General features: G+C 39.9%; 1 protein-coding gene across 2 annotated transcripts in view; it reads right to left on the bottom strand.

The window, feature by feature from the left end:
- Positions 1–23,548, bottom strand: part of mboat2a (membrane bound O-acyltransferase domain containing 2a) — a 43,223-nt gene continuing 19,675 nt past the window's right edge. Inside the window, exons 2-15 of one of the 2 annotated variants that reach the window (XR_015846588.1) lie at positions 21,892–22,037; positions 19,394–19,471; positions 12,063–12,158; positions 11,008–11,063; positions 9,519–9,573; positions 7,778–7,964; positions 7,197–7,389; positions 6,615–6,718; positions 6,479–6,543; positions 6,202–6,334; positions 5,263–5,354; positions 4,875–4,927; positions 4,529–4,680; positions 3,209–3,356 (exon numbers count right to left, since the gene is read on the bottom strand). Coding sequence is in view for 1 of the 2 variants with exons in the window: in XM_088316130.1 (XP_088172256.1) it covers positions 3,203–3,356; positions 4,529–4,680; positions 6,202–6,334; positions 6,479–6,543; positions 6,615–6,718; positions 7,197–7,389; positions 7,778–7,964; positions 9,519–9,573; positions 11,008–11,063; positions 12,063–12,158; positions 19,394–19,471; positions 21,892–22,037 (1,419 nt within the window). In the remaining variant the exon portion in view is untranslated. Of the gene's footprint in view, positions 3,357–4,528; positions 4,681–4,874; positions 4,928–5,262; positions 5,355–6,201; positions 6,335–6,478; positions 6,544–6,614; positions 6,719–7,196; positions 7,390–7,777; positions 7,965–9,518; positions 9,574–11,007; positions 11,064–12,062; positions 12,159–19,393; positions 19,472–21,891; positions 22,038–23,548 lie in introns of both variants that reach the window. The other variant, XM_088316130.1, reaches the window with a different exon arrangement.

Raw genomic sequence — 23,548 nt, 5'->3', positions numbered from 1 at the left:
TGGTGTTTAAAAATAACCTCTCTTTATTTTGCCACATAAATCAGAATTGTAATGAACTATCATACAAATCTTTCAATAAATTTCCTTCTGACACAAAAATAACATTATGTGAGACAAGCACGCACGCACACATGCGCACACACACAGACACAGGCAGGCGCACGTGCACGCATACACACAAAACAAACTAAAATGCGCCATTGAATGCTTTGGCACTTTGGACATATGGAGCAGTTTGCATTGATCTGCTGGTTTTGGTGGCCATGCAGTGCAATCATGTCCTAAATGTTTCATTTGCAGAATGACTGACATCCCTTTCTTCTTCTTCTCTTTTTTTTTTTTTTTTTTTTTAATCTTACAGGTGCTTTGCACCTTTACAGGGCTGCGCTACAAATATACACGTGTACGAACCACATGAACACTGGTACACACACACACACACACACGCACACACGCACGCAGACAGTACACACAGAGTTATGGCAGGAATATGCAAAATGTTAAACCATCTCAAAAAGAAATCCAAAACTTCAAAAGTCAACCTGGCTGCTTTGTTGTTATTTTACAAATGCAAAAAAAAAAAAAAAGGTCACAAAGTGAAGATGAAGTTCCTCAACTGAAGGATATGTAGAACTGTGACGTTTTAGCAACGATGGCGTCAGGACAGCGTCACAAGGGTGTCGCGTGTGAGTTTACAACAAACAAGAAGGCTCGATGTGAAGCAAAAACAAGACAAGAACCCAGTGTCTCTTACGCCGTACAGTAAATGCACCTTCAAACATCCCCTATTCTAACATAAAAAAATAAGTTAACACAACATCCGGTCTTTGTACAACATCATCAAGTCAAATGACAACACAACCAAAGCAAATTGCACTCACTCTTGTAGCCTCAGTACATGATGTGCGTTTTATGCACTGTGCACCAATTTGGACCATTTTAGTTCCCGTTCACTGGGATAATTATGGCTACACCGATTATTAAATAAGGATCATTTAGTTCATGGGACATAGTGTGATTAGAGCACTTTCTGTACAAGATGTAAAATGTCTGATTCATTTCCAAAATTTCTGCAAATAGAGAGCAAGTGTCAATTCAGGGGAGGAGGCATGTTGATCGGTGTGGGCTTACAAATATATTACTATTTTTTATCAATTGGAACTGGGGCTTAAAATCACATAAAAAGTACTTGTATGGAGAAATGCAGAGACACGTCAGGTACTACGCTGAACTCATAAGCGGCGTCGCTCCCTGAATCGTAACGACTGACGCACACAACATTGTGGAGTGACAACATGTTGGGGTGTACTTCAAGTCAAAAACATTTTCTGGACATTCATGTGTTCCATGCACGTCAACAAGTCCAAACATGACATTCTGATTGATACGGGGTTGGTGGAGTATGAAGGAAGCAGCGAAATGCACCTGTTTTTGTTCATCAACAAGTGGCAACACAAAACAAAATGGCCGCCACCTGAGTTGGATCAAAACAGGTGGATTTTTCTGCTTGACTCAAATTTTACAAACGCAATATAAATCAGATCGTGTTTAGTCGAGTGAGGGGGCGTATAGAACATATTGCAACGAACATTTTTGACTTGACTTCCCCTTTAGATGCCAACTTCAGAAGCTTTTCTTTAATACGGTGTGGTGAACTCACTGCAGTAAAAAACGCCACGCTTGGTTTTATTTGAGAAATTGTTTGGCTGCGGTTGTTTTTGTTAGCAACAGAGTTCAAATGGGCTCCGGAGTTAACGTCCGTGTAATAACAGTCCACATAAGTGACAGGATGTGATTAGAGCACTGTTGCTGTACAAGATTGGCCAAAAGTCTTATTATTAATTACCGGTACTATGTTTCCGCAAATAGTGGCCAGAGTTTATCAATTGCAAATGGGGATCGGTAGAAATCAATTCAGCAGGAGTGGCTTTGATATGGATAAAATGGCCGGTAAATTACAAATGATTGCGCTTTATTTCATCTGGAAAACTGTCTACGAGAATCAGTGTTGCTGTTTTTGGTTAGCAACAGAGTTGAAATAGGATCAGAAATGAACCCTTTAACGTACGTGTGTGATTACGAAGGCTGAACAATTAATCTGATTTTAAATAACATCGCAGTTTAGTTCAATTCATAGTCCATTCCGCTTTGATTTAGCATAAACCAAACCTATAAGACCAACACATTTGTGTGTAATAAATCTCATATCGTTTATTGTGATACATCTTAATTTATTGCATGTGTTTGTGGAAAAAAATACACGGTAAGAGAACCTTAAACAAAAAAGATCTTACATTAAATCGCAATTAGATTATTTTACAAAATTGTTCAGCCCTATTTATCACAGTTACTACTTGGTTTTGTTTCTGATGCAAAGTAAGACATCTACTTGAGGGAGGCATTTATTAAAGTGGATGATGCACCTAGCAAGTAATTAGCGCCTATTGAAGCAGAGGCCACTATTTGAGGAAATGCAGCATTTACATTTCTGTTACTTCCGGTCTTGTGGCACGCAGCAGGCCAGCAGTGTGAAAAACAGGAATATGTTCAACTAAAACGAATGAACAAAAGAAAAATCATTTCACCTTTTGAGCTCAAGGAGGAGAATCTTTAAAAGAATTATCCAACGTCAAGACAAATTTAACCATCTCCCTTTTGAAACACGTATTTAATGCTGATAAGTCCGGTTTGTCATAAATCTGGTTTTCTCTTTGGGACTTTTCTATTCATTTGAATCTCTGCAAAAGAAAGCGTCGGGAATAGTGTCATCACATCCAAATACAAAACACTTATTGTTAATGTCAACCCCGCCTGATGAGTGAAATCAATATTTTGAGGATCCTAAGGCCTGTTTGAAAGTTGGCAGCTGATGATAAACGTAATGTTTCCACCTATCAGAGGCTTGTATCCAGACAATGACAAAAACCCTCCACATACGGACCGCACGTGTACTCTTGGTACAAGTGTCATCCAAATGTGTTGTTGCTTCACCTGCCAGGTACATAGAGGGTTTAAGGCAGCTTGGAATTCAGTTTATCGCCATTTTCCACAAGTAAAACCGAATGCAACCACTCTGTCCTCCTTGCTACTGGAAGTATTGTCAGGTTCTGTCCAAGCACATCCAATATTTGGTTCCTGGTCTGTAAACAGACTCCAGCTCTCAGTGGTCTCCGCTTTGTCTCACTAATGCTTGTGCCGAGCCTCATGTGGTTTTGTCTTTCTGGCTGCAGTTGTTTGTGGCGCCGCCGTCCGTCAGCGTGCTCTCCTGTTGGCCTTTGGCCTCACGGCGTCGCGATCGGACCGGCAGGGCCACGGCTACCAGCAGACACAGAAGGTGTAAGCAGAAGTACCAGGACCTAGAAACATATCAGCAACATATATCAGTGCACAGCGAATCTCGCTATTTGCCAGACCTGCAGCCAATATCAAAGATAAATAAAAGGCACTAGGCAAGGGCCAATAACCGGTTTACCACGGTTTTTATAAGTCATGGTTTCAGTAACCGCTAACACTGGCTGTCACTAGTACGGAGCTCTTTTCTTTTTTTTTTGCATCTAAGATGGGCACAATATGAGTAAGATGAAAGAGAAACTGCAAACACAGATGTGTTTTTGCTCTTTTTAACAAAAGAAAAAAAAATATTTGGTGCCATTGTGCCAGCGGGTACTAGTTAGCCCCAAGGACAACATGAATAGCCCAAGGGTCTGTTCTAAAAATAGCTCAGCAGTGATGGGACACTGTGATTTACTAAGAAGAATTAAAACAGAAGACAATTCTTAACATTTATTTATTTATTCATTTATTTATGTATTTATTTTGACTTAACGTACAAATGTATTTTTGTACCAATTATTCAAAGTTTTGTACATAAATAAAATTGATTGCATTCAATGGGGGGGTGCTGCTTTTATTTACCCAAATATTTTTTTTAAAAAAGTTAATTTAAGTTCATTTCAACTTTTCATTTTACAGCAGGATCTTTGTTTCGAGGCTTGCTTGTTTGCTATGATATACAACTCAACAATATTATAGTTACTGTTCCTGCAGCAGCATCGCATTGGTCATATTTGGTTTTAATGGAAGAAAACTTGATTGTATTTTTTCTTTTATATAGATTAGATCATTTTAACCTAAAATGTGATTTGACACGTCACTTTGATTTGATGTTATGGATACAATAGCAATCAAATATGGGTACTCCTTTATGTTAATGAGTTAAAAAGATTATTGCCTGACAGGTGACCACCATCTGATTTAATCTCCATTTTTGTATGATGCTGCTAATTATTGGATATGCACTCCTCCTCATAAATGTTCACTAGCTATCGTTCATTAAGATGTCCCATTAAGTGTCGCGGCCTAATCAGTGTGAAACGTTCATATGGCCGCCATGTGCCGGAAGTTCCATTTATCTGCCAGATCTTAAAGTAATTTAGCCATTAGAACGGGATGCAAGTCTTGCTCTATTAATCCATACAATAAAATCAGTAATCATCTCTGCGTCGCTTTAACACAGCCAAATTCACACCTGTAGAACTTGAGCGAGGGCCCCACTGCCAGTAGGACAAATGGTACCACCGTGTAACTGATGGCAACTTGCGTCCATGCCCACGTGATGACATCATAGATGCGCTTGTACGTGTCAGAGACCTGGAAGTGAGGTCTGACGTTGTGTCTTACCTAAAAGGAAAAAGAGGCATCATGTCACGTGAACTTGTTTGAGAAATTACAAAGTAAACTAACCTTTGCACTAAACTATATCGCAGTTCGTCGTTTGTGCCCCCACTATATTGCAGATTTTGAAGTGACCGTTTTTGAGTGTGTTTTTTTTTTTTTAACAGTATACAGCCAAGTTCTAGGTTAGAGTTCCTTGCCTTTAGTGTAGCACAACGTTGTGCCGCAACATGTCGGGCAGTGTTGAGTTCGACTGGAAGAGATGCAGTTTAATTTATCATTGTACAGTGTTACAGTAAACTTCAACTGGGGGTACCGAATAGTTTATAGCAAGCACGCTTTGGCTCTTATTTGTAAACTTGTGAGAGCGAGAGTGACAACAGGACATAAGAAATACTTTAAAAAGTGTGTTTCAATACGTTTAAATGTGTTTAAAACATGCGTGAGCCCAAATACTTTTTTTTTTTAATGGTTTCATATTTGAACATATCCCCCAAAACAAATGTCAATTCAGTTTAACTTCAAAATAACTCAGATTTTTGATGGCCACGATCAATATTCTCATGTTTACTGATTGGGGGCACTCACTTTAATTGAAGTACTGCATGATTATTGCATACAAAGAATTTTGTGGTGTGTTGTTGGTCTGCTAGGTCGCTGCGGTGGAAAAGCTTCCATTGCTGTCAGGAAGAAGGAAAAAGGAAGTTTTCACAAACACTTCCTGGAACAAACATCGCGCCTTATGATTAATGTGCCACACTTTAGCTTGACAAATCCCTAAAAGGAAATCACTTGAGTAGTTTTTGATTTATGATAGGAACGTAATGCTCGAGGGTGTTCATTTTCAAAACTAATGATTATTATAGTCAGTTTTTATTTGTATTTGTTAACTCCAGAAATCAATCCCTAATTCTATTCAGGTCAATGTTCAAACATTTGCACTTTCAAGTTAACTCCGGAGTATACTACGTCAACATATGTCACGATAAAAGGTGATTGCAGGCAACTAGTGGAAGTACTTCACTATTTTTTGAGAGAGGGGAGGGAAACCTCTATTTGAGCTACTGTGTTTATTGGATGGCAATGAATCGCGGTATGGTGTTTATTACAGTTGCAGCCCACTATTAGAGGAAAAGCCTGCATACAGCCAAGTACGTCTCAATACATTAAAATATCATTGAAAATTTCATACAAGTGAAAATCATACAAAAAAAATAATATTTCCAAGAAGGCAAATTCCTACCTAATTTCATACATAATAAAATCCTGAAATATTTCACTGTGTCCAGTGAATCCAAAGAGTCTTCTTTTCTGAAGTGAACGACTGGAAAAAGGCTTTCCACAATGTCCACATTTATTGAGATGCGTCAACGCAAGATTATCTGTGACGTCTTACTCTTGGCAAAGCAAAAGAAAGGCAAGAATCTTTGACGCAACCTTTATTAAGTTGTGTAGATGTGCCGAGTAATTTGCGGTGTTAAATTTGTCCAATTTATTCAAGCGGGAACAACTGTTATGTGTACATACCGCACGTGCCGCCATAGTCATGCTGATGCCAGTGAGGAATGTCAGGTAGTAGCCCGGGTACACGCCGTGCCACATTGCTGACAACAGGAAGGTAGCGGCAGTGGGATTGATGGGACAGCGCTCATAACACACCCTGAGGTCGAGGAGGAGAATTTAGGAAGAAAAAAAAATGTTCATCTGAATTAATCAAAAATTGAAAGCACCAAAACAAAACAAAAAAAATAAAAAATCACATGACGCTATATATTGTAAATTACTTTTATATGTGTGCTTTTACCTTTTGAGCCAAAGAGATGTTTGAATGTTCCAGTTGTCAAGGAAAAGCTTGAAACTGGTGGCAAACTGAAAGCCCAGAAAATACAAGCGGTTACACGACTGTTTCAATCGAGTATCAAGAGAATCAATAATTTAACCTCAATGTCCAGAATTCTTAGGTTCGAAATCAGATCCCACCGCGGGGAACCATCTTTGTTGTAGCCATTGAAGCCAAATCCTGCCGCATTGTTGATGGCGTCAGCTGCACAGGAATCACACAAATGAATGCTACCTCACCTGCTTGGAGAATTCACTCGACAGCAATGAATCGACAAAGGGGAGGAGCACTTAGCGATTACACCACTAGGGGGAGCTCTAATATCAACATTTGGAGAGCTGGATTTACATCGCAGGTCCAAGTGGTGAGTTTTGACTTAATGCCTATATCGGATAGATATCTGTCTATTGAATGTCAAATGTGTAATCTGGCAGCCTTTATACCGCATACAAGAAACGTCCTGCATGCACATGTGCCCAAACTGTATCATTTAGAATTGCAGCCTGTATTTTTTACTGTGTTTTATTAAAGCAGACAAGGGTGTAAAGATGTCACCATTATATCATATTATATCAAATTTAATTTACACTCCGCTGTATATACTGTATGTCGCACACCACACACAACTGAGCCTGGCAAAAAAACCTGCCCAAAATCCAAATTAGTTTCAAATCGAACTTACCGAGTGTCCAGATAAAGTAGTACTTTGGTCTGAGCGCCAGCATGGCCAGATAAAGGTAGACCACTTGTAGGTGGAAGGGTGTGTTGTTAATAAAATCTTCATCAATGCAGCGCTCCACTGGGATCAGCTTACACAGCGACAAGTAAATGGCGAGAGAGATGGCGCACGTACACAGCTTGGAGATGACATCATCCTAAGTGGCGAGGAGAGAAAATATCACAAAATTTGACACCGTCTCCAACCACACCACAAAAAGCTGTTAGATTTATTGCTCGTGGCTTTTAAAAAGTCAATAGAGGGTGCTATGAGTTGCTAAAAATGGCACCAAAGTCTCGCAGTTGGCAAAACCGCGTTCCCTGTCATTTTGGTATGGAAACATTTAAAAAGGACTGTATTGCACTTTTCTACCTACAACATACTCAAAGCGCTTTAACACTCGTTCACCAACTAATGACAGGTTCAGGAGCAACTCAGGGTTCAGTATCTTGCTCAAAGGCACTCTGACACAGTCGCAAGGGCTGAGAATCAAACCCACAACTTTCGTCGTTTGGGTAGTCTTGCGTGTAGAATCCGACTCGTACCTTCGGAGAAGGTTCGCTCTGCTTGTGCTTGCCATTCTCCTTGCCGTTGGCGTTCTCCTGGTGACGCGGTTGGTAGCATGTGCCCTCGATGAAAGCCATGTAGTCGTTGTAGGCGCATGTCGGTCCCGCCAGGATGCCCATGAAGTTGCAGTTGTAGCTGAGGTACTCGAGCAGGCTGGGCATTCGCCTTCAGAGCGAGGCGGAAAGAAAGAATGGATGGATTAATAATTGTGTATGGAAAGGTGTCACATAATAGAGGAAAATTTGTAACAAAGAGACCATATAAAATAATTCCCACACACTAAACTTATTAGAACACTTCTTAAAGTAATCATGAGCTCTCTCTGATTTGCACACTTGCAAAAAGTGCTTGCTGTCAACTTGCTTGTCACTCTCAAAAACCAGCAAAAATGACACCCAAAAATCAATATAATAACGAAGGTTCACTAGCTTAATGCTACTCAATAATACTCACGGCTAACGAAAATGAGCATTTCTGTCAAAATAAAACTCAGAGGCACATATTCTCTTTGCTCTGTGGGAACGACGACTACGACGAAATTCATGTCTAACAATGACCTCAATCCCATCAATGCTGTTATTCTAAAATATAGATGAATGAGCAAAAAAACAATAATAATCTCACAGCCACACTCTAGCGCATGGGGTGGGCAAACTTTTTGATTGGCGGGCCACAATGGGTTCTAAAATTTGACAGAGGGGCCGGACCAGGAGAAGATGGATGGAGTGTTTTGGTAACCTCATCTCATTAGAGAAAAAAAAAAAAAAAAACATTAAATTTTAAATGAAAATGAACAAAAGAATTACAACAATATATCTGTGTTGGACACTAAAGAGTATTTAGAAAATAAAACATTAACGAGATCTATTCATTTAATTTTTTTTTTCCAAGTTTGGCGGGCCGGATTAAAACGTTTAATGGGGCCGCATGTGGCCCCCGGGCCGTAGTTTGCCCACACCTGCTCTAGCATCTTTTAATCTTCTCACTTCTCCCATGTGCCTGAATATTTTTGTCAATATGTTGTACCTGCACTTTACTATAAACCGCTCACTTCATCCTTCCTTACATGTCAAGATGTCACACTCACGCTCTGTAGTGCCTGTAATCTCTGCTCTGTTTAAGATGTTGTCACGTATTAATTCCCTGACCTACTTCTTACATTGCTGAACCCCCCGGAGCTGTGCTCACTCCTGCAGCAAAATGTTTGGGAAAAGAGAAACCTGCACTTGGAATGCGTCGCATGCCTAATAGAGATGTGGGCCTTCCGGCACCATTTTGGTATCATATTGTTACTATAGGAGTTTAACTCCTCAGTTAGACATACTGAAGCTTCAAAATTACTTTTTGACAACTCAATTTTTTTTTTTTTTTATCCAGCTTAAAGCTTGAGGCAGATCTGCGTATACAGCTACAATTACGGTGAGGTGGTCATCAAATCAGCCAGCGGCAGAGAGTAATACCAGAAAATGTCACAAAATCTTCGGCTCATCACTGTTTATTTTTTTATTATTATTATTTTAAAGAGTCGCTAAAGTTAGCAACACTGTGTCATGCTATCAATTGCCTACCACACAACTCATTACTCTAAATATGATGTTGAAAAAATTCAAATAGTAATACTATTTTGAAAATTAATCGAAACTGTTTCATCCCAATTTAATTCGCACAAACGTTAGGTCCTGTCATCTAGAGCAGTAAAAACATACCTGAGTCACATACCTGATAGCAAGGTATTTCTGACCTGGAGTCAGTTGTCCGTCCCGCTTGGCCATACCTAAAAAAACAGACAAAAAAAAAAACACATGAACGATACACAATGAAAAGCAGTTTTTGGATTGACCTTTTCTGCATTTCTGCATGGCAGTGCGGGCATGCCGGCCCAAAAGATGCAACAGTCAGCACTATAGTTCTGTTTTGTTAGTATTGGCTTTTGAATGACTTATTTTTTTTATTTTAAAAATTGAAAAACAAGATGCTGTAAAAAAAAAAAGAAAAAAAAAAAAAGAAAGAAAGACATCTGGAAACCCACCCAACAACATGCAAACTCCACACAGGAATGCCGGAGCTGAGATTCAAACGCTGAACTTGAACCTGTTTGTTTTCTACCAGGGGCACAAATTCTGCCTTGCAACAAGTGATCAGCAAACATGATCAGAAAAAAACCTAGCTGGGAAATTTGGTTTATCTGGGCTGATTTTCCCCCCGAGACGTCACTTAGTCTTTTAACAAGTCACTGACCCTCATCAGCAAAGGTTAGACCAGGTGTGGGCAAACTACGGCCCGGGGGTCACATGCGGCCCGCTAAACGTTTTAATCCGGCCCGCCAAACTTGAAAAAAAAATTAAATGAATAGATCTCGTTAATGTTTTATTTTCTAAATACTGTGGTGTGTCAAAGACATATTTTGTTGTAATGCTTTTGTTCACTTTCTTTTAAAATTAAATGGGTTTTTTTTCTCCGATGAGGTGAGGTCACAAAAACACTCCATCCATCTGCTCCTGGTCCGGCCCCTCTGTCAAATTTTAGAAGCCATTGTGGCCCGCCAATCAAAAGGTTTGCCCACCCCACGGTTAGACAAACAAGACCAAAGTACTCGAGTCTTCCACAAATACAAGTGGTGGCTGCACTTTCCCAACAGCACCTTGGTGACAAATATTTTAAGCGGCGAGTCTTGACGACTGGCTGAGTAAATGTTTGTCTTGAGAGGTTAAGGTTGTCAAAGAGAAGCCCGGCAACAGGCGGTTTATATTTCTGACCCATTAAGTTTGTGTGTAAAATGTTCTCATCCTGCACTGCCGTCCTCATGAATGAATGTCCACAAAGAAAAATGTAGAAAACATAACACATCGTCCTCAGTGATTAGAACGATACTTGTTCCAAAAATCCGTCATATGCTGGTCGCCCGGTGGCCCGATGACATCATGCGACGCGACCTTGTTTGGCCAAAATGTAACGGATGTTCCGGCTTTAACTGCATGTGTCCTCTTGCAAAACGGAACTTGTGTTTTAAGTCAGCCATTTAACCGTTTAACAGAGTGAGAGAGCGTGGTGGGTCATTGCTTTGTTACGTAACAGTATTTATACTCTTTGTGCTGGTTCACTAGTCCTTAGCCTGAAAATGTGACCACGTGATCCGTTTTAGAAACTAGTCATTTTCACGCGGGGATAAAAAAAAAAAAAAAAAAAAGGGCAGTCGTGGTTCTCTTACCGTCATGTATTTCGAATGCCATGCTTGTAATCTTCTGTGTTATCACCATTATGGGCCTGATGAAAACAAGAAGACACAAACGGCTCAGCCCACTGTCTGGATCTCTTACGCGACCGGTTAAACATAATTATTTGAATGTTTGTTGAGAAAAATCCTCTTCAAATGACAATCCATGTTTGCTGGTGGAATATTGCTTTACGATCGCATTTGGCAAATTGTGAACCCATCAAATAATAGTGACCATACAAGATTTATATTGTGATGTTCCCTTCAGGAAAAAAAAATGAATAGTTAAAAAGTGTTGAACAGAATTTCAGAGTATTATCTGTTTATTTGATTAGATTTTTTTCATTTTCATTACCTCACCTGAAACGGTAACATGCCAAGCAACACTTGAGTGCGCCTTATGAGAGCTCGAGCATGTTTTGCTTTTTTTTTTGTGACTTAATTGAGCCACTTAGAAGTAGAGTGAGCTAAGTGCATTTTTGTCACTATGCAGGAAAGTGATTTCAAGTTTCATATATGCTGCCCAGTGGCTGCCACTAAAGGTTTAATACTGACCTCAAGTGAAAGTCCAAACATTTTATACATAATATTTCATGAGATGATAAATAATGTGCAAATATATATTACTTCCTATTTATATAAATAGGCAAGTATACACCAGACATATGCATTTTCTAAAGCTAGCAATAGTAGACTAATAAAGAATTTTCATGGATGGCACAACCGTGTTGTGTTCAACCGTCAGGTCCCAATATATCTTACACATAAAAAAAATAAATAAATTCTGCCTTTGGGGGATTAATAAGAAGGACAAGAAGATGAAGAGGGAAATTTGTGCTCCCTAACAGTCGGCATTGGTTTGGATCCGGTTGCCAAGCGACAAACCACCCCCAACTTGTGGCGAGTGCAGGCAGTCTGCTTGAATTGTCACAAAAAGAGTGGAGAGAACAAACCGCGCCTGCCTTCTTGTTGAGCGTCTACAGACACATTTTTGTTTGGCTGGCTTGTCACGCCAATAGAATCATATACAGGCGATGTGTGATGCTTACCCGGTAAAGTCTGCAGAGTACATGCCGTAATCAAACACGTAGACACGTGTGATCTGGCACACAATCAAATAGCCAAGCGTCACGATGAAGCAGTACCTGTGCAGAGAGAGAGAGAGAGAGAGAAAATTATTACATTCCTATCTGATGTCTTATGTGAGACTAGCGCATGAATGAATCGACTCACGGATGAAAGCTTCAAGCGGCATCATAACTCATTTATTATTAAGTGAGAATAAAGCAATACGCTTTCTTTGCTGCCATGTAATGAAAAGCAGCAAAGTTGAACATGACATTCTAATTTAAAATGTCATCTATTTTGATGAATGGGAATCAGGACTTTGGAAATGTACATTTTCTATCTGAACAAAAGTATTGGGACAGCTGTCTGTTAGGTATGCAGAGGAAATTTTTCTGTGATGAATTCCATATTGGAATGTTTTTTTGTCAGTTTATTCATGTGAGGTTGAAACTCAAGGTGGGATTTGAGGGGGTTGAGGTCAGGGCTTTTACGTTCTAACGCAACACACTCATAATACTGCAGCAAGGTAGTTTGAAGCATAGAATTAATGTCACCATTTTAAAAGGGGCCAAAAACAAGATCATTTATTGAAAATAAATTAATGTTAGAAGACCACATTGTAAGTCGCCTTCTATCCAAAAGCAATGGATCGGCAAGGTCAGTTGCTTTTTTTTTTGTTGTTTACCGGAGCCATAAATACGGCACTAAAAGTTCAGAAATCGAGCTTTTATTTCATTATATTTACATCTAGACAGCACAGAGCAACTTTTGTGTGATGACTTGTGTGGTCATTTTCCATCCCTATATTTAAAAAAAAGACATTATTTCATATGGACAGAGCAAAAAGATAGACAAACAAATTATTTAAGATTCAGTTACTAGTTATTCATCATTATTTTTCAAAGATTCAAGACAAAGATAAAAAGTCTGCTTTTATCGAGGACAACAGAAATCTGAGAATATTTACAGTTTGGAGGATGTAAATAAGACAATTTTAAGCCAAACAAGGCCTCTTTGATGATGAATCGATTATCAAAATAATTACAGATTAATTCGGTAATTGATTGCTTGCCGATTAATCAATGAATTTTTTCACCTTTAAATGAGACTGTTTTAACTTTTGAAAGGTATGGAAGATAGGGATTCCGTAAGACCAAAACAGTACTTGTATAAGTCCACACGGGCCAAAAATGTTCTCTTTTGTTTCAAGCACACAAAATCTGAACATAATCTAAACAGGTTGTGACACAGGAATCCTCTTTATCCCCCATTCACTGTGGGCTACAGTTAAAACGTGTTTCTTGATAAACTTGACTTTTGTCCATCGTATATCATGTGATATCTAACTTCAGAAATAAATTTAATATACACTATTAATCCTTATTAGTCAATGGTGAAGAACAAAAGACAATGACCTCCACAACAAGGCATCACTATGGAAATGCTCAAGAACTGGACAAAAGGCCACAGGAGCTTCCAACAATGTGCCACTGTTAGCAAACAAGCAAAAGCTTTCAAAAACAAAAAGCCAAGGCAGAACAAGAGAGAAAGTCTGTGGGTGGACTGAGCACAGTCCAAGTGCTAGCGACCTAGCATCCCCCCTGCTTCAAACAATAAAAGGATTGTGCTGCTCTCAGAAGGAACACAACACGTCGTCCGGAGCCAGAGCAGGACGGGAGAAAAGACACAACACATCCTTTTGATTCCACCAAGATTAGAGAAGATACCACGTCACCTCAACCGCTGCACTCTTAGCTCATAAAATGAAACCCTCGCAGCACTCGTAATGACCGAGTCCAAAGAGGCAGCAACCTGAAGCGATGGTGATCATCATGCTCAGAGACCGAGACGACTCAAGCGTGGCGTGTTTTTACGATCATAACGACACACAAAATATACTCTCACACCAGCCCTTAAAATGTGTATGATTGGTTACCAATTCATATTCACTACTGTCGATTTGGACATACCGCAGTAGCTGCCTGGTACTGTAAAGCCACACTTTTTCACGGTTCATTGTTGCAGACTTTGAAGCTACCATCTTTTCCTGATGACAAGGAAATGAGTTAAGGCTTCATTTACACAAATGTAGCCACCATCTTGTGGAATCGAGCAGCAATTACAGTGCAGTATAAATCTTTTCAGTTGGGGCGTCAGTTACTTGCGGATTTTAGCTATTAGCGACAGGGATCGGTCCCAATAGCCAAAGTGGAGGTTTACAGTCCAAATTTAGGGTTATGCGTCTTCAATGTTGTACCACATCGTGTGGAAACATGCATCAAATCAACAAGAAGGTTTAGAATTACCATAACGTGCGTTATTTTCCGTTAGCCTGTCTTGCCTTATATGTTAGCATTAAGCTAGCTGAACATTTTGGGGTTGAAAATATACATAGCTCATTTCTCTTTCATTTTATGTCTGGATAGTGACAGAAAGACTGAGTCAAGCATGCGTGGCTTTTTCCGGAGAATTATACAAGCGGAAAGTCTTTTGATTTCCTCAAAGAGACGTTATATGACTGCCTTTCATTTCTTGACAGTAAGAGAGAGGGAACAGGTGTTAAAGAATACCTAAAACGTTTGTTTTAATACATTTAAGTGTTCCAATGTTTTTGATTGTGTTTAAAATTATGTGGGAGGAGTAAATCTACCGGTAGATAAATAAGTCAAAATTAGACGGTCTCGTTATAGCTCAGGCCCTCTGAAAACAACACAAATAAAGACCACACCATTGATTCTTACTTACACCTTAAATATTCAGTGGTGTCTAGCTGTGTCTACGGGGAGTTAAAGCAAAGTAGTCGATACTTTTTAACATGTTCAATGATATGCTATGTTACGTAATTCATAAAAATGTGAATCAAGATCTTATTTTTGGTGTAATTTGTTTTACTAAATCCAATCCCATATAATGTAACTTCGGATGTTGCATAAAATTATGGGGGAAATGCACTCACAGGCCACCTCATCAGCTACAGCTGCACAAACAAGATGAACAAGATCTGACGTGGTCTAATTAATCTTAAATGCTGCCACGAAACTGATTATTTATTGTACTACCCTTTGGGCGTTGGTTGCTAAAACCTTTATGGAACTGCCGCAGGTGGGACACACCCACAATTTGGACATGAAGAAGGATGAATAATTGGTGACATTGTGGGAGAAAAATATTTTTTTTTTCTTAATGCTTTCCTGAGTAATGAAATGGTGGTTCATGAGGTTTGATAATAAAATTCAGGTATGTCTTGGTCAAGTTCCACTGACGTTCATATAGTGATTGTGTGTTTATAGAACTGCATCTACGGTGTTTTTTTTTTTTCATTTCTTTTTTTTTAACTAAAAACTACGATGCTCATCATCTATTTTTTACAGCACTATTCCTGATTTTGTGAGATTATCTCAGATGATTTGGGGCGAGAAGCCGGGTACATTCTGGAATCTGGACTGATGGCCAACCAGTCACGAGCTGACAATTTACATCATCAGATCATGCCTTTCTGACAGCGTCAATCAAAACTGTAACTACAATACGCATCTTTGTAAAGGGAAAACTTTCATAGTGGCCGGGCGTCCATGTAGATTATGTTGGATAAATGACAATGTTTGTTGGACTATATGATACACTGCAGTAAATTTGAGTATAAGCAGCTCACCAAGTATTTGCATACACAAGCATTTTTAATCCTCTTCATGATCCCATTTGTCCCCTGTCACATACAACTGCGCTTTTCATGATTGTGTGTGCAGCTGCTATGTTTGCAGAAGGCCCAACAGGGATTCCACCATTATCCACATCTGACTTGTGTTGGTGTAATTTGCATTAAGGATCCGGACACGTGCGCTTGAGCAGCATGCACACCCAAACAAAAGAGCCTAAAATGTGCGTTTGAGCACTGACAGGTTGTACATACACACGCACGCACACACACACACGCACGCACACCCCCACACGCACGCGCACACGCAGCAAATGCCTCGAAGCCCAACACCACCGTGTCCTCTCAAATACATGCGGAGAAAATTTCCATCTGCTCTGCTAGCAGCTGTGATGCAGTAATTCACACTGTATGCTTCGCAGCTTCCACGCCAAAGTCACATGATGTCACATCTAGCAGCTTGCGACACAAAGAGGGACTGTTCCAAAGGTTATCTGCAAATCAGGCCCAACGCCAATCAAATCAGTGCATTAATCCAACGCCTCACTGAAATGCCAAAGAGGTTTCCTGAACGGAGGAATATGATTGAATATTCGGTCTCGCCTGAGCAGCTGAGGTGAGAGCGACGGGAGGAATAAGGTCGCAGCAGCTGACGTCACTGCTCCTTCCTACCGGGCACAACTTGTCCGCGTGCCAGTTTGCCAGTGAGAGGCTAAATCTTCAAGTGATGACTGGTCGGGCAAAAAAATAAAACGCTCCCACCACCAAATTGGGATGACACCTAACAGATGATGCGCACAATGTCTGATTTTGCTTATCATCATTTAAGATCATCTGTACAGAAAAACTAAAACTTGAGGTGTTTAACCCGCAATAGGCGAAATAAGCAAAGTGGTTTGATTTTTTAATTTTATTTTTTTTTAATGCCTCTATTAAGTCTTTATGAATCCCACCCTTCTAAACACACGTTACATTAATAATGTAACATTAGAATGCAAAACGAAGATTAAATACTGAGCTGTTGATTATCGGCTATGTTCATAATTTAATGTAAGCAGAGCAAACTTTGCACCCTGGCAGCGGACGACGATGACGAAACGTCGGATAATAAGTTTAGCTTTAAAAAAAATATATCTTAAAATGGCTAACTGCCATGACTCCAGTTGCTGCTGTTTTGTCCGTCATACCCGTCTTCTTTTAAATGACGACGAAGGAACCCTTACGCCGGAAGTACAGCAATCGTCATGGCAACTAAAATCTGGCTAGAATAGAACGGATTCTAGTTAGGGAAAGCCGTTTTAAGATAGAAAGTATGACGTACTTATTAGCCAGAGTTTCATCATCCTTGTCTTAATTTGCTGCCGTGGTGCAGACATAGCGCGCTCCACTCACATTAATTTCCGAACCACAATGAAGGATTGGAAATGTTTGGCGCCGACAAGCTCTGTGGCACATTCGGACTTCACTCCAACTCTGAGGAAACTGAGAATGTTGTTAAAATGTGCCGTTGGGTTATTTAGAACGCGCCAAAACGAGGGTCTTGATGCGCGTTGTATGGTGCGCCTGTGCGTCAGGCAGTCCGGATGGAAACAGTTCAAGCACAAGCTGCTGATTGGTTTAGAAGGCAGGCTGCGTTCGGAAATTATTGAGAGTGGAGCACAATGTGCCTCTCTGAACACACAAGAAAAAAAAATCGATATTTACTTATCAGAAATTTAGAAAACACCAAGAACACCAAGAAAACACGCAAAACTGTCATGTAAAAGTTGCAATAGATACATTTCTGGTCACAGATGAAAACATACTATAGAGTGAAGCTTCTATAAATTAGCAAATCTATAAATGGTCAAATTATTACAACCGGCATTATGTACAAAAAGGAATCCAGGAATCCATCCTGCCCTCGTGTTCAGATATATCTGCACACCTTTCTATCCAATTTTATGTTGAAAGCTTTACATTCCCGTATGTGTTTTCAAACAATACTCTGATATTTATTTATATATTTATTTATTTTTTAAACACATCAATATATTTTTTTAAATGCTTTTTGTTGTGTTGGCGGGAATGGATAAATGGCATTTCAATGGATTTCACTCGAGAAAATTGATTTGAGATATGAGAAAATTCAGTCAGAGCTTGGTCACAGATCAACTTAAACGACTCTGCAACCCTGGATTCAGAGATTATTCCCCCTTAAAAAAAAAATTCAGCATTAAAAAAAAGATTTTTTCAAGATTTCGAGGGGGTTAAAATAAAAATCAATCAATTATTGCCAGATTTTCTGGTGCACTGTAACATATTACATTGTAAAACATAATGAGTCCCAAAAAATGTAACTTATGGTGGAAATCATGCTTATCAGAAAAAAATGCTCTACTTCAATGTCAAGTCCTGCCTTGTTTGCTTATCACTGAAAAATGCCAAGTGTAACATTAATTTGCTTTTGCCTCGCCAACTTTGCTGTCAAAAACTATAATACAGACAAGTATACTAAATCCTTCAAATCCAACTAAAAAGAGAATTGTTGTGTCCTCGCATCAATCGTAATGATTTTGTTCTTTTTTTATGTAATTAGGCATAAGCTTCCCACAAAGAAAAACTACAATGTGCCTGAACCATTTTGACCTCCAGCCAAGTGTAAGGTGGACTCAAGTCAAAAAAATATTAACATGATTTGTACTTGCACTCGTTAACCAGCAGGTAGCGCTGGGTGTCACACTTGGAACACTGAAAGCGTTCGAGAACATTCTGCGGCACGTGTCCAACAGGTATAAACGTTCAATCTGAGAAAGGGGAGCGGGAATGCCGTGAAACACGATGCCTATCATCGGGAACATTTGTATTCGGTCTCGAGTCGCGCTAGGCCAGTTTCAAACTGCTCAAATTTGTCTGTGCGTTTGGTAAATGTGTAACCCACTTGACTGTGAGCTTGCCTGAGAACAGAGTCACTCTCAGCCTGCCACTACAATAATGCCTCATTTGTTATGCAAAGACGACACACCTCTGCGGGTTCAACACCTTCGGCAAACACGAACATGTCAGTACTTCCTGCCAAGGTGCTCGTACCCCCCCCCCCCCCGAGTAAAACAACGCCGACAACGCGGTGAAGGTGGGGTGACTTGGTTGAAGTTGCGCGACAACGCAAAAAGAAAAGGGCTCATCTGATATTGTGTAAATATTAACTCATAAGTGGCAAAATGTTCAACTCTCGGTGTGGGACTGATGTGAAGTATTTCTTACTTCATTCAGCATGATCCTGTTCTTTGTTTTAGGTCATGGTCACGCTGACTCCTTTATCAGAGCAGCTGCTTTGCTGAAAAAATGTTTTGTTAGCATCTATTTTCATTGCTCAGCCCACGGAGAAACTTTGTTTATACCTGCACTCATAACCTTGAATCCCGGCATCAAAGCGTGTGTTATTGCTTGCGTGTGTGCGTGCGTGTTTGCGTGTGTATCCTGACCGCGATCACACAGACGCAGGCCTCAGGGCAGAATCACTGTCATCGTAACCCTGGCTCGTAGGCCTCAAACAGAGCCAGACAAACAAACGCAGACGGTCGATCCTACTACACCGACTTTGATCTCGCTTTGTCCCGGGCCCTCGCCAAGGCGCCCAGCGGCCATTTCTGCAGGCAAAACGTGAGGAGCGCTTACTTGTGCATGTGCTCCAGGCCGGCGAAGACGATCACGCTGTAGGACAAACCACTCTGCACCAGGAAATGGAGGGAGTACCTGCATAAAGGACATCATGTAAATATATACTTGTGACTATTTCTTTGATCTACAATGGGAATAATCGCCAATTCTTTTTTTGGGGGGGGGGGGGGTTGGGGGGTTTTGCAAGCCTAACAGAATTTGGCATAATTGCATAGTCTAATAAAGGTCATTCGTTTTCAAATTATCTCAAATTTGAACACAAATCGTAAAAACGAACTAAATTTAAAGGAGACACACATTATTTTTTTCAGGTGAAATTTTAGGACAAATCTATGTGCTCATTACGAAAATGAAAAACCATTTTCACCCGTAGCAACACTTCATACACTATAATGTCACATGGACACATCACTAAGCACAAATAGCACTCGCATGACTTGTGTTGCGTAACGGGCGGTGTGAATATAGAACTTTGTGAAATCAGTGATAAAATCAGTTTGAATATTTTGTTGGATTTTTGATGAATTATTTCTTTATGAACATGACGCCTATTTAATTTAATTTGCCTCCAAGATTTAGTGTAGGAGACGTTTAGGACATTTTGTCTCTCGGGATGTTCTGAACTCCTGTTTCCACACATGTGTATTAAATTGAATAGATCTGCGTGGAAAAAGGCCTGAGCTGACATTCCATTTTTTTTCTGTAGACCACAAAAAAAATAAAATACGGAATGCACAGCTGGTAACAGTCAAATAAATCCCTGAATTGCTTCAAGATATTTTCATTTAATTCCACACAATCAAAATAATTCTTAAAGAATTTCTGAATCAATAATTAACCAATTATTATTGAAGTACACCTTTTACCAAAATCTGACAAAATAGAATTCAAGGAAATTCACTTCTATGTTCAGATTAGCGAGAGACAGAGAGTTGTAGTTACTTGCGTAGCTCTCATCCTAAAAAAGTTTTACACGTTGCGTAAATGGCATAAAAAAAAAATCAGTGTGTGCTTCATTGAACAGTGTCGCAGTGGGTCATTTTTCTTGAAAATATTTAAGTCATCACCCACAACATCGAACGTGACAACTGACCACTAACCCTAATAGCCTGGTTTGTTGCTATGGCAACCGTCCAAACACCTTGGGGATGAACTAGAACACAGATTGTGAACCAGGCCCTCTCTCTGGTCCAACATTTAGCGACCGTTGACCTCACAAATTTTCTTCACGATGAATGGACAAAAGGTTGCCACTCTAACATCGTGTCGAAAGTCTTCCCAGAAGTGTGGCATATGCCAACAATTTCTGTCCCAATACGTTTGTTTAAATGATTAATACTCCAGTCCTCAATGTGACAGGCAATTCCAACACTGAACGTCAAAGTGTCTTATGACTAAAAAGGATGATGCAGCATTTGCAGGGAACCTTCCCCAACTCGCTTCTTTCTGTAATCTCCCGCTTTCTCAACCCTGACTGACTCCAAAATGAGGAAATGATGCATTATGAAAGCAGTCACGCCACCAACCATGTGCTTTCTTCAACCTTTAATGTGTCATATCCAATCACAGCATAGCAACCGACACCTCATAATGATATCAATTCATGCTTTTTTTTTTTTTAAACACCGCTTTCATGGTCAATGGAGCCTATCCCAGCTGACTTCAGACACGTCTACATTTATGTGTGCATGCGGGCAACTGGGAGCAACTGGTATTTATTTAGGTTTGCAACTACTTGATTTACAAATAAGACAAATGCAACGCACTATGTAAGATATGAATTATGGATAAGAAAGTAGTATCGGTTGTACCTTAAGCGTTATCCGATTACATCAGAAAGTGGAGTTGTAATTTGTACAGCAAATTTGAAACGCTAAGTAAATCACCCCATGCTTGCTCTCTAAAGCCTACTTGGGTACAGCAATCTATTTGGGATTATAGCCTATTAATGTTGCGAATAACATCGTCTGGCATGCTTTCAACAACATTAAACGTCTTTTGTATCGATCCATTTTAGACAAAGCGGATGCCGTGACGTTGTCAAATTGAATTAAAAACGATCGCTTAAAAAAAATCCAGGACGCAATGTAGCGGAGGTGCCAATGATGAACCGTGATATTGTGAGGGAAAACTGTAAAAGAGGCTAACGTGTGTCTGTATTAGTTGCATTGATCAAACTAGATTTGAATGCAAACAGTAATATTGTTTCATAAACAAGTGAACGCACGGACGCCCACACTGAGACACTCCGCCAAGTGTTGTTATTGTCTATTAAAGTGCGGCAGCGTTCTAATTGGGTCTCTGCTACAATGCGATCAATCTATTTGCTCTGGCTAAGAGCAAGAAGATGTTGTCCCTTTAATCAACCCAAAACATGGCCTGAAAACACTATCAGTGAGCACTCAGTGGTTTGTATGACGGAAGGAAGGAATAAAGGAAAAGAAGGAAGGAAGCTAAAGAATAGCACGTATTTTACAGCAAGGGGAGTGACTCACCAGCCAAAGCAGAAGAGAGCCAAATAGAATCCCAGCAGAGTGGCCACGACGTGTCTCACAAATGGACTGGTCTTACTGGGGTGGAGGTAGAGACGGAACCACACGGCCATGAGCAGCGCAAACAACTGGCCGGCCACAAAGTTAACCTGCGCAAGGAAAATACAGAACATCATTAGACAGTCACCAGAAACCAGATACATTTGCGCAACAAGCCATTTTAGCTAGCTCATGGCTAACCAGCTTCTAGCATGCTAACAGTAGCGTAGACAACTTCTCCTCTTTTTGGAAGAGTAAATGACACACACAGAGCAGTGTTGATTTATTGCTTTCGTAAACTCATAGAGCAGTATGAGTAACCATCTCGTAACTCAATTTAAGTCTTCACATTCATGTCATATTATATCCCAAAGTTATATTTTTAGGTAAGAGTTTTTATCCAATGACAATTCAGCTAGCGTGTGTTGCCAGGCAGATTTCATAGTACCAGCAGCAGGTAATATTCGTCCAAGGACTTCAGAATAAACCATGTAAGCGTCTGTGCAGTGTGAGTGAACGGGCTCTTCCAGTTGATAGACAGTTGCGATAGCCAATCAGATCACGAGTTGGTTACAGTGAGCTTTCTCACAGGCCTTATGTTGAAGGTGTGAACGTGTTCGTTGATCCGGCAATCACCCGGCGACCGTTGGAAAATCTAAAATATATTCTCGTTTTTTTTTCAAGGCCATTTTCAAGAGAGACCTTTCAAGAGAAGCTCACTCTCGTGTGATGAGGTCGTCCAACACCCAGTAGTGCGTAAGTGTGTCTGTATTTTATTTCTCCAGCCGTGATGTCGTAAATGATGGTATTCTTAGATGGATTAATTCAAGTCCAACAAAGTAGGACTTCACTGAAGGTCGAGGTGTGAAATGCACGGCCTGCCAGCGCGTTTAGCAATAACATTTCCAAAATGACAACCTGTTCCAGCTTTCAACAAAAAAACAACACAATGTTATACACCAATTTGGCATATTTGATTAGACATCTTGGCTGTTCTCTTGCTTTCACTTGGCTTCCTTTCACTATGACACCCTTGGCACACTTATTAGTTAAGGTACACCCTGAACTGGTCGCAAGTCAATCACAAGGCACATATAGACAATCATTCACAACTATGAACAATTTCATTTAGTCTTCAATGAACCAAACGTCAAGCGACATTAATGGTGGCCCAATGGCCTTGGGCCATCCACAGTTCACTGATGCTGGCCCAACCAGGCCAATAGAAATTGAATAAATTAATGTTTTTGCTTTTTTAAATATGTAGTACATTGAGTATTATCCACGTCAATTGTTCAATCATTATTGCTTTTTTTTTTTTTTTTTTTACCCCCATTGTGCACAAATCAATGCAGATGGTGTGTTATGTACTCACCTGCATTTTTGGCCACAGAGTCCACACGCTTCACTTTTTTTATTTACAGGAAGGCCTACCGGCTATATCTAATTATACATGTTGGTAAGTATTGTTTTAAATCACACAAACAATATGCTTCGGAGCTGAGAGCGTGTTTTTTTTTTGTGTGTGTGGCTGCCTGGAGTACTCGCATGCATTTTGGCCACCCAGACTACATTTTTCACCACTTCATCCAATAGTAGGCCGAAATATACATTCGTGAAT

This window comes from Idiotropiscis lumnitzeri, chromosome 1 (genome assembly GCF_059441095.1).
Source record: "Idiotropiscis lumnitzeri isolate Australia: NSW breed Sydney's pygmy pipehorse chromosome 1, RoL_Ilum_1.0, whole genome shotgun sequence".
NCBI classification, from domain to species: domain Eukaryota; kingdom Metazoa; phylum Chordata; class Actinopteri; order Syngnathiformes; family Syngnathidae; genus Idiotropiscis; species Idiotropiscis lumnitzeri.
The sequence above is the reverse complement of the archived record's forward strand: the minus strand, read 5'-3'. Positions and strand labels throughout refer to the sequence as shown.